Here is a 15045-nt window from a genome sequence, read left to right on the forward strand (position 1 = left end):
TCATTATTTGGCAATTGCATCAGCCTCTAATTGAGTTGCGATTGGCTGATGGCATTTGGTAGTTTTGGAAGGTACCGTTTTAGCGCGGCGACAGCGCCACAACGCTGTCGCCGAGCGTGGTTCGATGGTAGGCACAAAAGAAGAAGTGTGCGACGCAAGTCAGTTCAATTCTAGACTTCGACAACCGAAACTCGCTGCGCGATTAGAAAATGGAACAGTTTAATGACGCGTTTATATATACATATGTACGTTGTGTGTTTGCAAACTTGAGTAACTTTGGCCTCGTGTGTGTGGTAAGCAGGGCTTGATGTGTCATGGTTCGACATGGAGATACCCTCTGCGGTAAAAAAAAGGAACTATAAAACTAGCGGACAGAGCTACCAACTAGGAGTTTTCCATAGATATGACCTGACCAGCGTAGCCCGGATGTGATAGCCAGTCCCTCCCAGCCATGGTCAGCTATAAAAATTCCTATCTCATTACATTTAAAGTGAAATACAATTCGGCTAATGCAATTGGCACACGAACAAGACGCAGGACCAGCACCTGGGCGCTGAAGGAGGAGAGTGGAGTCGTGTGTGCCCACTCACGTAACTAAAGCCTTTCATTTTGATTAACGTGCCCTCGTCCTCACGGCGGCAAAATGGGTTTACGAGCGCCAAAGAAACTGAAAACGGCTAAATGGGAAGGTGGCTCCAACTCGAACTTTGAGTCTTGCTCAGCCACAAAACTGCCGACTTGTGCACATCTTCGGACCCACTCACTCTCACTCGCAACGTCGACAACGTGAAAATCATGAAAATTAATTGGCAATCTGGTCCCCGATCCATCCCCTCCATTTTCCTGCTCCTGCTGAGCTTGGCATAAATTAATGTGCCGCCATTCTGAATATTGCAGTGGAGGCTCCTGCGCCGTCTGGTTCCCCGCCAACTGCTTCATTCTGCGGAGCGTTGTATGCAAATGTTTGCTCCGCAACTCCAACAGAACTACGAAAGTCCAATAGAAGTCGGTCAGGCGGAAGCACCTCGTGATTCACTCCACTCCGCCAGTGCCGAGTTGGAGCTCTGCTAATTACATTTGGCAGTGCAATCCGCCGGTTTCTATTTGAGTTCTGATTGATTTGAACTCATTTGTTTGAGTTGGGCCGCGGTCCTGACTTACAAGCCCTGGGCAATGGGAGCAGGTAGCTCTGATTCTACAAGAGTGCCTGATTCTTAGGGCCAACTAACTAAATCTTTCGATTTACTACATTTGGTAGACGGGTAGACAGTTTCGGTCATGACTCCTCAATTATAGACCATGGATCCAACGCAGCCGCTTGTGCCATGGATTATGTGGAGCATAATTAATTGTCAACTGGCACTAATTTCCACCTGCGGCCGGCAATCTTAGCTGAAGTTGAGTTTGCAGCTGGAGACGTTGAGTATGAAGTATTGGAATTCAATCGGAGGCCGTAAAATCGTTTTGCGTAATAGCATGTATCTGGCAGATACATTACTGCCAGTTGCCTCCGTAAAAAGATTCAAAGTTGATTCCTTCGCCATTTTATGCACACATATTTCGTAATTTTATGGCAGCTGCTGCCCGTGTCCGTGGACCAGTCTAAACCGGAGGATGAGGCGGAGGAAGATATAGAGGATGAGGCGGAGGCTGGCTGTGGAGAGGTGCCATCGCCAGGGGTGGGTGGTGGTTGGCCATTTTCGTGCTGTGACTGCTGCAATTTTCGTTTGGCGCATTTGTGAAATTAAAAAGCTTCTTGCATCATTCTGGCCTCCTCCTCCGTCATCGCAGTCGTCTTCGCTCGCCAGCAATCCTCCCCAGCCCAGCGTCCCCGGTCGTAGTCATCAAGTGATTTGTTGGTCGCTTGCCAAGTGCAGCTGGTGACACTCGCATCCCACGGCCACATGTTCTGCCGGGCAGATGATGGTCGGGGGCAAGGAACGGCGGACCATGACTTTGAATCGGTTCTTTAATGAGCTCCTCCAATGAGCTGGGCATTAATGGATCACAATTGGTATGATGACAATTTACCAGCAAATCTGCGTGACTCTCGCAATCTTTTGTATTGGCTGTGAGTAATTTTGCTGATGTTGCGGAATGGTGGAGAACCGAGCTAAATGTCGAGAAAACCCTTTCTTCTTGAAAACCCTCTTCTCCCTTGCAGCTGAACGCGATGTTAACGCAATCTGATTTATACGTACTTTATTCACGCTCCTTATTTATGAGCCCACTGCCTGCCATTTTGTTAACCGCTTGCAAAGTCCTGCAAAGTTATGTACATTTCATTTATTCATGACTCTCGCACATAAAGTGGCGCCAGCAATGCCAAAGCGCTTTATTGATTGGCTTGGGCGCTAATTGGGCGTGGCAAAGTTGAGATTGACTCGGTAAATGCATTTTTCCACGTATTAAATGGCAATTAAACTTCTTGCGGCCAAAGTAGTGCATGTTTTTGGCGCAGAATGCCGATATATATGTTACGTAAAGTGTTTATTGCTTTTCAAAAGTAAGTGTCCCTTAATTTTTCTTTTTTGGTTAGAGGGAATGAGAACATGCATAGAATTTTCAATTTCCTATCTGCCACTGGGAACGATGAAATTTTGATCACGACAAGAGCCCGCCTCGCTCCTCATCTTTCCTTGGCCCCATCCCTTCTCTACCAGTTTCCCGAGCCCTCGGCATGTGAGTGGTGTGCTGGTGAGCTTGGATCCAATTTGTCGCCTTGCCTGGGAAAATTGCGAAAAATCGTTGACAAATTGCATTTGAGACGCCCTCTTCCCCTCGCTGACTTTTTACCTTTTCGTGTCCGCATTAGCGCTTCTCCCTCTCCACTCGCCCCTCTCCGCTCGCCCCAAGCCCCTCGATTTCCCTTGCTATCGCCCAACGTTCGCTCAATACAAATTCATTTCGATTCAATCTGGCATCACCTCAGACTCAAAAAGGCGTTTCAAATGCTTTTTATTGCCCTCATGGCTAACGCTTTCTTGCCGACTTTGTATACCTGTGTGTGTGTTGTGTGTGGGCGTGGCAGATAAGACTCGGAAGTGGCACGGTTGTCCATTGTGTGCGAGGCGATATAATGAAACCTCCTACTCCTCCTCCTCCTCCTCCTCGTAGAGAACTAAGTAGTCAGCCATGAAATTGGAAATCCATAATGGTCGAGCTCATGAAAGGACCACAAATGTGCACATGCCTTTGATGCACCCTTTGTCGACTTGTGAACTATTGTGCACTTTATGCGAATATGGAGAGTACTTCGGATGTTATGGGTTTGGAGTGCGGATAGCGGATTGCGCATTGCGGAGCTATAACTCGATGGGAGCGGTTCACTCCCAACTGCTACGATGCGATGCAAATATTTGATTACAAGCTGCAATTATTGGGAAAGCGAGTGGTATCATGCTGGAAATTGGTTTAGCTTATGCGTTTCCTTTTGGGAAACATTGCGAATATTTGCCGGGTAAACAGAAGATTGAAATCAAATAAAATCAATTAGAACGTATTTTTTGCAGTGGAAATAATTCACTTCTTTTGTACTCATACACACTGCCTAACAATTCAGAAGCGATTAAAAAGGAAATATTTGATTCCTTTCACCTAATTGGTTGTTCACATGGAGTGGCGTAAATATTGAATCCCATAAATAATTAAATGCTTATGATTCAAGTGGCATTCAATCCGCCGTCAGCATCGCCAACACGTCCTTCGCCGATGAATCGCCATTATTATTGACTTTTTGATGGCATTAAAGGATAAGCCCGACAATAAGCGCCATATGAGCCATATGAGAGCTCCAGTTGCCATGTCGCTCGTTGGGAAATGCTGGCAATTATGCAATTAGTCACAAACAATTAGGATCGGTGAGGCAGGGAGGCGGTTCCTTCGGGGCGTGGCACCCACAGGTGCAACTAGCTCAGTTTCCAAAGCACAATTAAACAGGAGTTGCAAATGCTAATTGAATTAAACAAGAAGGGGCTGTGAATTGGCTCCAAACTTGTCAGACCTCAGCATATCCATTATATAGCTACTAAAGTAGTTAGTTTGGCGCCACCTTTCGAGGAGTGAATATGCTATATGCTGATCATGGCTGTTTGCTGTTGGCACAAGAACCCCAACCATGCACGCCTCATTCTGTGCGAGTTGAACTCGAATAATGGAAATTGCATGTCAGACCCCGAGGGTATCTGCGTATCTGGGGGATAAACTATTTTTAGCCGTCTTCGGTAAACTTGAAATCCGAGGGATGCGCGGGTCGCGCTTATTCCCGCCTGTCATACGCAAAAATCCTGCATTCGTGCGGATCGCGGACGAACACAAATTTATATTTAGCTGCTCGCGGAAAATGCTGCACTTGCAGCGGGAAATCTTTTTCGTGGCAACAACACACACACGCACACAAACACACACATACACACCCGCGAACTCATGTGCAGTCATTGTGACAGGCGCAAGTCTGTGTCAGAAATGTTGCCTTTTTTCGACTGGCGGCTCCGCTTCTATTTTTCACTCCCTCCGCTGGCAGTAAAATCGAAGAAATATAAACAAACTGAGGTGACCCGGGCAGCTACGAGTAGATAGGCAGGCAGTGGGGATGGACAGGGGGATACGGCGGCAGTCGTGACATGTGGCAGGAGATAAAGTACGATATGAAGTGAAGGGAAGGGATTGTCCACCCCATGCCATTCCACTACCGCTGCCATCCCACCCTACCCGAAGTGGCTCCACTCCTCTGGGCGCCCAGCGATGTTTTCTGCAAGGGATCAAGGGAGTAAGGAAGGCAGGTGGCGCAGGGAAATGCTGCCCGGCGAGAATGAGTACTACAATCGGATTGCAATGCGAACTGTGAGCTGCTCGTAGTTTCCCATTCGGCAGCACTCGAATACCTCCCATTGCACTACTTAGAGTTGTATATTTCTGCAATTGATTGACCCTACACTTGCGCAGGATAATCAACCCAGGGTATACCGAAAAACCCATCAGATATCATACAATAAAGGCATCCACATAAGGAGCTCTTGGCTCCTGCAAGGGTATGTAGCTGTCCTCCTCGTGTCGCTGGCTTTTCTGACAGGAGCAGCACAAATCTCGCCCAGCAGGAAGCCGGGGTGCGCTATGAATGACCCTGGGGCGCAGCGGGTGGAAGGTAGGATTCGAGAAATGAAAGCTCTGCAGAAGAAGAGACGTCTCACCCGACCCACGCGTGCGGTGATAATAGAATTTCATTTTCGGGCAGATACAGCCCACAAGGGCTGCCAAGTTGCCCCCGCCGAATGCTGCAACCGCACGTGGCAGGAAAACATTCATGACCAATTTATGCAGGGTTATAAAATGCTAAAAGAGTTCACTCGCCGCCGACCCACCCTCCCGTCGCCTAGATCTGCTTTCCTTCCATTCGGTGTGGTGTGTATTGCACGAATCGATAAAGTGACATAAATTATGCGAACCTCGCTCGCACATCCTCCGACGCCCCTCCAGCGCTAACCCCCTCATCCCGCCCATTCTCGGGCTTTGTCAGCCAGTGCAATGGTCGTATTTCTATGTCACACCAGCCATCGGAAAATTGGTTAGTTCTGGCCACCTTACCAGCAGTTTCACGAATTTCATTCGCATTTGTATTTCATATTTGGCCAGAAGATACTCCGTCTCCCCTCCGCTGTCCCATCCTATTTATCCCGGCTGGTCGTTTGGCTGGGTCCCCACACACGCCTGGCGGCTGTCTATAAACATTGATTAGCCATTAGGGGGAACAACACTTCAAAATATATTGCGCATTCGTCATGTATGCCAGGAGTGGGGACAGCAGAAGAGGCAAGACGGCAGGAGCGACCAGCGTTGGACGTGACTCAGCAGTGGAACCGATAGTGCCGCAAATATGAGGAGCACAAGATTACCGGGAGTGAGGACAGGGACCATAATACGCATGTGACGCATGTCCTAATCACATGACGCAATGCTCCGAGACGCAATGGAATGGCCGAGAAGTGACCACCAGGCTATGAATTAAGCAAATTTTAGTTGGCCCACTGCTAGGTGATCGCTTTGTTGACCTCGTCAAAGGGATACTGCCTTAAAGCGCCCACTTCCCACTTTGTCTGAGCCCTGTTCCAATTAATTACGGCTCTTATCAGGATATACATATCGCTGGCTGCGCAAAAACATCAACAGCGTGTCCGGTGTGGGATGTGGGCATGTGGAATATTGGATGTTGGATATTCGATGGTAGATGTCCTTGTCCGTGTCCGTGTCCGTGTCCGTGTCTTTGTGTCTCGGCTCATCAAGCTCGCTTATCGGCACGGGGCAATCAGGCGCAGCATTGTTCTCGCTGCCTCACTGCCCGCTCATTGGCACTCCTGCCCTGACCTGGTCCGCATCCTCGAGCTGTCACAACAAAGGATTCGCTGCGATCCGAGGAGCCGGCTATTTGCTGCGGCTGGTTTACTTAACTTTCGATTCGCTTTAATTGTTATTGCCTCTCCTTGCAAGTTTTCCACTTTTGGCCCAACCGAGGGGTATCCCGGTCCCCACTATTCGCCCACTTGGTTGGCTGTTTTTCAGCCGCAGTTCATCGTCATCCGACCCATGCTCCAGCTCCGGCTTTGCTCCACTTCTGCTGCCGCTTGAAGATTCATCATAATCTCGAGGCTGTTCTTCCTTGCCGTCCACTTCACTCAATACGCAATTAATGGGTGCAAGTGTTTAATTTCTTTTAAATGTGTTTATTATTCATTTCCAAACATTTAGCCCCTTTTCGTCAGCCGCCCCTCCAACAGTTGCACTTTCTGCCGCCCTCTTTCCGAATCTGAACCAGAGTCTGGAGTCTGGAGGGTGGATGGTGGAGGGCAGATAGTGGCGTAGGGACTGAGGGTTCGGTAAGGCCGGAGAAGAAGCGCATTCATTTGGCTATGCAAACTTTTTCAACGCGCTTTTCTGGCTTCAAGAGCCTGGCAACAACGAACGAGCGAACAACGTCAAGTGGCTTTTAAGCTACATCAGAATCAACACAGCTCCTCCTCTTCCTCCTCCTCCTCCTGCTCCCTGCCCGCCCCTCTACATGCAGAATGGCTTTTAGAGGGGGCACAGAATTATGCAACTATACTATGGTGCGCGAGGAGAACGCAGCGCAAGCCACAGAGGCGAGGCGAGGCGAGACGCCTATCAGTAATCATCCATAGCACGCGGAAGCGGCGTCACATACATAGGTGTCGCCAGGATATCTGTCCTCCGGGGCTTCGGAGGACGCGCCACCATGGAGGCCCGCAGAACCCAGGTCTCCGGACACAGGAAACTGGTGTCTGTTTGACACGGCTCTGCATTCGATTACCTGGCTGTCGGGCGCTCAATCGCAGCGAGTGCACTTTGCAATGAGTCCAAATCGAAATAAAAAACAGAACCACTGGGCCTGCGGCTCAGTGATGGAGTAGATCATGCGGTTCTGGATTATGAGCATGATGAAAGCTGGCGTGCTCGTGTATCGTCAATGTTTCGGCATCCCTAAGCAGCGGAAATTGGTCACGTCCTTGATTTACCTAACTGAGGTGTATGTGTATGTGTTGTGGAGCTCGAGCCCTGTGCCATTTGTACTTCAGCGAGGGCGAGTGAGTGGCTGGCGGAACTAAGCCAAAAATTAAATATAAATAAATAAATAGGCACCGAGTTTGGCCCTGGCAGCGGGCAAATTGAAGACTCACTCAAAGGTATCAACGCGCAAATAATAAATGAGCACTGTCGGGGGGCGAGGGCGAGTTGCGAGCGGCGATGGTCGAGGCTAAGTCGGAGGTTCTGACCTGAACTCGGATTAGGATTCGCCTTCGGACTTGGATTCGGATTCGGATTGGCATTCGCATTCGCAGTCGGCTTCTTTTTCTGTAGCGTTTCCGCCGCTGTCTTTCGCCTCCGTCTGAGTGGCTTCATTCGCTCGATGATTGCTCAAGGGAGCAGGACAACTAGTGTTGGGAGGAGGGTCCATTCGCCTACATCCTTGCCATATATACACACATATACATATATGCTGGCGTCGCATATCCTGGGCGCTTCCTCATTATTTTTGTGCAATCGCTGTAGGCGCTTTGACTGCCGTCTGCTCCTTTCTGGGCTGCCAACGCTTTATTCTTTGCTTTCCCTTTTGTTTGCCCACACAATGTCCCGATCCTGCCTGAATCTGGCTTTATATACATATGATGTATGTATAGTGCGAGTGGGCGTGTGCGGGATGGGTGAAAAACTGTTAAGACTTTGCATTTTGTGCCTCGAGTTTACTTTTTTCAGCCGCTTTTGTTGCTGTTACCAGCCATTTGTGCAAATTGCTGCAGTGAGCGGAGAAAGGCGGCAGGCGAAAGGGTAATATTGTTATATTTTTCTGGCTTAGGCTCAAGCCAGAGCTTCCTCCGCATCCTCCGCGTCCTTATCCGTCTCCTCCTTGTGGGCTGATGATCTGAAACCATCTGCCATTCAATGATATTCCATGCCGCGGAAAGTGCTTCATTTGCATCCTACGGCGGAGGCATAAAAATGAAAGTTAAGCGCTCATTAAGGCATCGTTTGAATAAGTTATTCACGACAACGACGCCAGGGTCTTCGGGGGTTCATTAAATTTCCAAGGGGCTTAGGGATAATTTACAATCTGTCAGATCTGCGAGGCATCTAGACGTGGCAGGCGAATGGAAAGTAGGGGACCTCTCGGAGCCCCTTAAACCTGTCACGTAGGGCTTAAAGTCTGAGCTTCAAGGTGCCCCAAAGGTAATTTGATTCATTTTTCCGCACACACCTGGTCCTGCCCCTCGATCTTTTTATGCCACACTGCATCCGCATAAACACAAATTTGCCCACACATACACACAGCTAGGGGAAAACTATTGAAAATTCGGAAAAGTGGTTGGAGCATGAAAATGATGAAAGGGCAGGGCCATTCGTTTGGGCTTGTACTTGTACGTTGAAAGTCCGACTGCTGACTTAATTTGTTGACTAAATGACATAATATCAAAAGTCCAGCGCAGTCCAGTTCAACGTGGCGTATGCGTAATGGATCCCACCCGTTTTCAAATCAACCCACCCTCGGCAGCTCATTTATCAAAACGGCGAATTGCCAACCATTCACAGACGCTGTGCATAATTACACACAACTAATGTGTGAGTGATTAATGGCCCCTGGGACAACGGACCAGCCACTCATCGTTTATTCACCCAGTCATGTGCGTAGTGCAAGGCTACAGTCGAAGAGCTAACTATATAACTAGCTAACTAACTAACTAACGTGCCACATCCTTACTGATCTTCTTTATCACTTTGTTTCCTTGCAGGATTCCTCTCCTGGGACGTTTCCGATTGTCACGTCGATTTGGAAGAGGAGCTCAATACAATTACGCAGAATGCGCCCGAGGGCGAGGAGGCTCGTCACGGTAAGTCCAAGTTGACTACGTTATCTGCAAAACAGCTCCAATTAGCGTGGCATCCAATCGTGGCACTCGGAGATCATCGAATTCGGATCGCATCAGGCAACAATGGCAAATGTGGCAAATTACAAAACTTATTCCAGCGAATTATTATGACAATTGTCTCCGCACAACAGCCAAAGGGCAGCGGGGGGAGTTTGGTGGCCAGGGGGTATGGGCTCGGATAAACAACAATTGAATGCACAAAGCCGAAAGCTCGACGTTTTCATGCTTTGTTGTTTTGGCTTTTGTAAAGAATCCGGCCCAAAAGCAGCTGCCAAACGAGAGGCTGTATTTTCATTTGTCCAAGTGCAACAGCAGCAGCTTCATCGTCGTCCTCATACTCATCGCCATCACCATCATCATCGTCATCATCATCGACAGGAGCAACAATAAGCTGGCTGACGGGTCTGTTGTCTTTGCGGATTAGGCTAAAACGATGTTGAAGCTCACTCAAGTGGCTGCCACTGCATCAACCAAGTCCCGCTTCCGCGCTCTTCGCGGCTCTATTTGCCCCCTTTGTTGACTCGCACTGGAGATGATTGGGATTTTCTTCCTCCCACCCTTCTGTAGTTCTGAGTACTCACAGATTGCGGCAATGGTTTCTTCCAAGCATTAAACTGCGACCTTCTACCTTGAAGTTTTCCGTGCTGTGCAGCAACTTGAAAACATGGTAGCGATCTAAAACTATGAAAGTAGTATTAACGTAGTAGTTTCTTTCCTCTAGGTGTCCAATATGTTATTATAGTTTTCGAAATGCAAATACAAATTCCTATGATTTCTCGAGCCCAGCTTTGAATGCCAGCATGAAAGAACTCACCTTGGAGGGCATTATTCTCCAGCGACAATGAAACGAAAGTACGTTTAAAAGGACTGGAACTTGGCAGTGATAAGGCGCGTTCTTCTTCTTAGCAGGCCTCTCGTTCGACGGCACCGCCGATGGCGATGGCGATGCCGAGGCGTTGTCCTTGAAGGACATGCTAAGTGCAACACCTGCGCTGAATGCCCGCCATTTAGCCATTGTCCGGATGGGGAAAAGTTGGCAACGACAGCGGGCCTTCCATTTGCTCTCGCAATCGCATTTTGTTTGCGTTCCCTCCTCGAAACTACTCAAACAAAATTCTGAAGTGGCGCCGCCACAGAGCGGTCCAAAGCCCAATAATGATGGTGCAACAACAGCCATAAGCATACCCAGAGTGCCGCCAGGGCAGCCAAACTGGAGCCGGATGGTGGCCGGTGCACTTGAGTCGCGATTGAGAACACAGAATGCACTGAATGCTCTCGCTTCGCTTGGCGCATTGTACTCGCCCAAGATCCCCATTGGCGCGCTGGATGAAAAGAGGAATCCAGACAAAGGGCCGATGGTGCCCAAATTGTCCACCTTCCTGCGTGGATGCCTTCAAACGACAGATACTTCCTCCCCACCACCACTCGGTCACACCTAGTTTATGTACCCACCCATCTCCTGGCTTCTCGACGTGCATGTCCAAAGTTTGCCACAGGTCTGGACACTGACTGACCCTCAGTCCCACCAGAAACGCTCCCCTTAGTGCTCCATGCAGCTAAAGTTTCGGAGTGGGACGTTAAAAGTTAGCTGACTTTTAAAGTGCAGCCTATCAGGAAAACGCTCCCTCAAGTCCCAGAAATGATGATCCAACTTGGGTGGGAAAGTTGACGAATCGCTGCTCTTGTTTTTGCTCGCCTTCCTTGGTTAAGAACAAGGCCTGCTCTGCATTCCGGCGATCCTCCCGCTCTTTACCTACCATAGTCATACTTGGACTCGTACTTGACTCAGCACGCTCTGCGGATTATCTGGGGATTTAGACACATTCTTATCGTGCCTAAGCCAAAACCCACATAAGCAATCAAAGGACGGGCTGATGAGATGAGGGGCCGTCCCACAATAGAACACCCAAGCCTTATCCCGAACCGACCCGAGCAGCAGACCCAGCCCAACCTGTAAAGCCATACAAATTCTTGAGATAAAACGCATGCAAAATTGATAGAAAGATAGAGTCCGTCCGTGCCGAGGACGTACGAGTGCACACACAGGGAGCCACTGCTACTGCTAAGGAAAGTGAGTGGGAGTCACGCACACAGGCGTGTCCACAAGGCCGTATTGACAATGGGCAATGGGTAATGGGCATGTGTGTCCTGAGGCCCTGTTTTTTGTTGTTGTGTGGCTGGCTCATGCATAATTCAGCCGGAGGGGAACGTGATGGGCTATATAGTGGCTTGAGGGGAGGGGGCAGCCTGCCAGACTGACTAACTGACACGCCCACACGAAAATTCTTTTCTCCTCCGATTTGCATACGAAGTGGAAAAGCGAGGGAAGTGGGTGGGCGTTGGTGGCAAGTGGTCTGGTCCAGCCGCAGCGATAAGCAAATTAACCACTGTGATGTGGGGCGAGATGCATCGAGGAGTGGCCGCAGTAGATAAAGGAGTGCCTGCTCCTCACCGGCTTCCGCCTTTCGGGATGCGGGTAACATGTTGACAGGACATCAATTAATATCAGCGAGGAGGAAGCAGCTACCGTCCGTCATTTGAGGAGGCTCCTAGTCCTTTTTGATACTGAGGGGGGGGGGGGAGAGAGGGTGCGGTGATAGCAGTGGGAACACATCGCTTGACGTTTACAACATGTTATCGGCTTTGTTCAACAGGAGCTGCTCCGTCCGAAGCGCAGGTCCACCTGCATTTACGTAACCAGAGTAGATTCCAGCACATTATGTGGCCTGATTAATGATGCCAGCAATGCCGATAGCTCTGGCCGATGGTTGATACCGACACATGGATGCCACGAGCTACCATTCCATTCCTCCTCTCTCTAGAAGTGCAGCCGAAACCGCTAATTAAACTATCATCACCATAATTCCCATGGAATTATCATTATGGGCCGTGCTGCCGGGTCGGGATAAGCGCACCCAGTTAAGGCGCTTCCCCACTCTGGGGAGGGGAGCTTAATGCAAGGGGTGGGGCCAGGACGAGCTGTGGCACATTCACGGCTATGTACGTACATAATGTATGTATGTAATGTACATAATTTATCAGCTGAGCGAGGCACGCCATCCACTGGCCATATGTGAGCCACAGAACTGACAAGTGGGGATACATTATTAATGTGCTTTTGGAGAAAACCATTGGGGCATGTTTCTCCCATTTAAAACTGGACACTAAGATGTATGAATACAAACCAGTCTCTCTCCGGACTGCACTATTTCAGTTTAATCCCAATGAGTTTCCTTATTATTTAATTTGGAAGAGTTCTCCGGTCTTTTTCGTGGGCGTCCGAAAGAGGAGGCCGCAAAGGTCATTGGAAACTTTTTTTTAACACGTGCGCATTGGTTTTACAGTAAACATTTCCAACTGCGGTGGGTTCGAAAGTGGATGTAACTGGGCGGTGGTGCAGAGGAAGGGCTGACCGGCGCCTGTAACTGTAATTACTTTGGAGCCAAACAAAAAGGCCAAAAAAAAAACAACGAAATCATGAAACACAAAAAGTTTCCGCCTGCTGCTGTTATCCAAATTTTTGCCCATTTCTCCCTTGGTTGCGCAAAAAGTTCGTAACTCTGGCCAAGACTAGTTCCGAAGGCCGGTTGCAGCTATTAACGGTTAATGGGGTGCCATGCTGCCACTTTGGCTCGAGGTGCGGATAGAATCCTGCCCAGCTATTCCCACTCCTTAAAACTTAACTTAAAACCCTACTGCGTTGCTCCTTCCATCGCCACTGGGTACTGACTGACCACTTACTGCAACTTTGTATCTGTATCCTGGTCAGCTTTGGCGCCTCTTAAAGTGGACCACACCCTGCTTGACAACAAACCGATCTCCACCGCCCATGTCAAACTTTCACCATCTATATTTGAACTAAAAGTTTTTCCGAGGAGTATTCTACTGCAGATAGATAGAAGGCACAAAAGGACACCACCAATATCTTCTTTCCCAGGACGCGGCATCCTCACCCTAGGTATAAACTAGGCATTCCTACGATTGTGTCCTGTGCATGGGACAGCAGCGAGCAGCAGAGCTGGAGACAGAGGTCTACCTGAGTTCGCAATATTGCGTATACGCACGGTATGCCTAGTCACTGCGTTAAATATAAGCAGCAGGAGGGCACAGAAAGTCCGGTTGGCTGGCGGGGACAATCATTTATGTGGAGAGCAAGGGGATACACACGCCACGAGGCCTACAGCTGGCCAAAGCCATACAAGCCAACCGACTGCCATCCACCGATGCTCTTGTCTTGTATTTTTTACGCGTGCGTGGGCACGTTTGACCACTGCTGCTGGGGGTGGTGGTGCACCCAACCCTGGACGTTGGCTTTTCAACGACTATTTGGTGCGGAAAGTGCGTAAATTATTTACGCATATACACACACATACGCGTATATATGTGGGACGAGGGCGGCCAAAAACCTCATCACAGCCCTCATCTGCGCCGTCATCATCATCGTCATTACCGTGGTGCGCTAAGGGTGGTGGCCAAGGTCGCCGGCAAGGTCGCTCCGACGTGCACAGAGGGCTTAATTAAAGCATTAAAATTAAAGATTCATTAAATAATTTCTAGCCGTGGCAACTGCGCCCCGGGGGACGCTGCTCTGGAAGCAGTCGAGACAATAAAGCTTGACAATTCAAACCCACTTGATACGCCGTGCGTGCTCGAGTCCATGTCCGTGCCTGACAGCCCGGGCATCGCTTATATCTCTGGCAGCACCTCTGACCCTTCGGCTATCCGTTCATTGGGGGCGTGGGGGTAGTGCAGTGTGCTTCACCCAAAAGACTGCGGCGGAGTTACTGCCCTGCCAGAAGGAGGTCAGCTCACAAAAAGGGTTGAAGCAATGTCATAGCTCCATTCCCGCAATAGAATGTGGTTGAGGCAAATATAAGAAAATATTCACATCGAAATCGGATGACGGAACAACTTTTTTCACGACCCTCTTTTCAGGCGAGCGGCTCATCCAGTATGCCAGCGAGAATCTGGTCACGGAGGTGCTCATCCACCCGCAGTACAATACGCTGATCCAGTGCATGCGAAACCTGCTTAGCAGTTTCACCCGCCACCGGCACATCATCCACGCCGGCTACACCTTCAGTGGCAATGGTTCCTGGATATTGCAGGTGGATATTGTTGGTGCCCCTTTTTCTGACAAAGGGTGCTCATACCCATCTATTTGCAGGACGGAACCTTCTCGGTGGCGGACTTCTCTGAGGCCTTCCAGGAGCACGACGTACAAAGGGTGATTCGGGCCTATGCCGACACCATCACCATGAATATTCACTGCGCGGACGCGGGTCTATGGCACACATTGCCCGAGAAGGCCTTTGCCCGCCAGTGCCGGATACGGATCAATCCCGTGGACGTCCTGGACACGAGCAGCGAGTGCATCAACGGATTCATTGGTAAGACTGTGCACACTATTTCCGATGCAGCATTTATCAAGGTCGTTCTTCTGCAGATTACCTCGCGCCCATGGTGATGCCAACCTCGCTGAGGGAGCTGCTTGAGACCTCGGACGTGGTGGGCAACATCCGCTTTACCCATCCAACGTTATATGTCTTCCCCGGCGGACAGGGTGACGCGGCGCTTTTCGGGATCAACGGCTTTAACATGCTTGGTAGGT

The 15045-nt window shown here is 49.5% G+C and overlaps 1 protein-coding gene across 4 annotated transcripts in view; it reads left to right on the forward strand.

Annotated features, from left to right (window-relative positions):
* Nucleotides 1-15045, forward strand: part of LOC6615983 (microtubule-associated protein futsch) — a 57017-nt gene that overhangs the window by 22841 nt on the left and 19131 nt on the right. For all 4 annotated transcript variants that reach the window (XM_032725896.1, XM_032725894.1, XM_032725893.1 and 1 more), the window contains exons 3-6: nucleotides 9297-9395; nucleotides 14370-14542; nucleotides 14602-14824; nucleotides 14881-15039. In XM_032725896.1, the coding sequence (XP_032581787.1) occupies nucleotides 9297-9395; nucleotides 14370-14542; nucleotides 14602-14824; nucleotides 14881-15039 (654 nt within the window). The remainder of the gene's footprint in view (nucleotides 1-9296; nucleotides 9396-14369; nucleotides 14543-14601; nucleotides 14825-14880; nucleotides 15040-15045) is intronic.

The sequence above is a fragment of the Drosophila sechellia genome, chromosome X, assembly GCF_004382195.2.
Source record: "Drosophila sechellia strain sech25 chromosome X, ASM438219v1, whole genome shotgun sequence".
Lineage (NCBI taxonomy): Eukaryota > Metazoa > Arthropoda > Insecta > Diptera > Drosophilidae > Drosophila > Drosophila sechellia.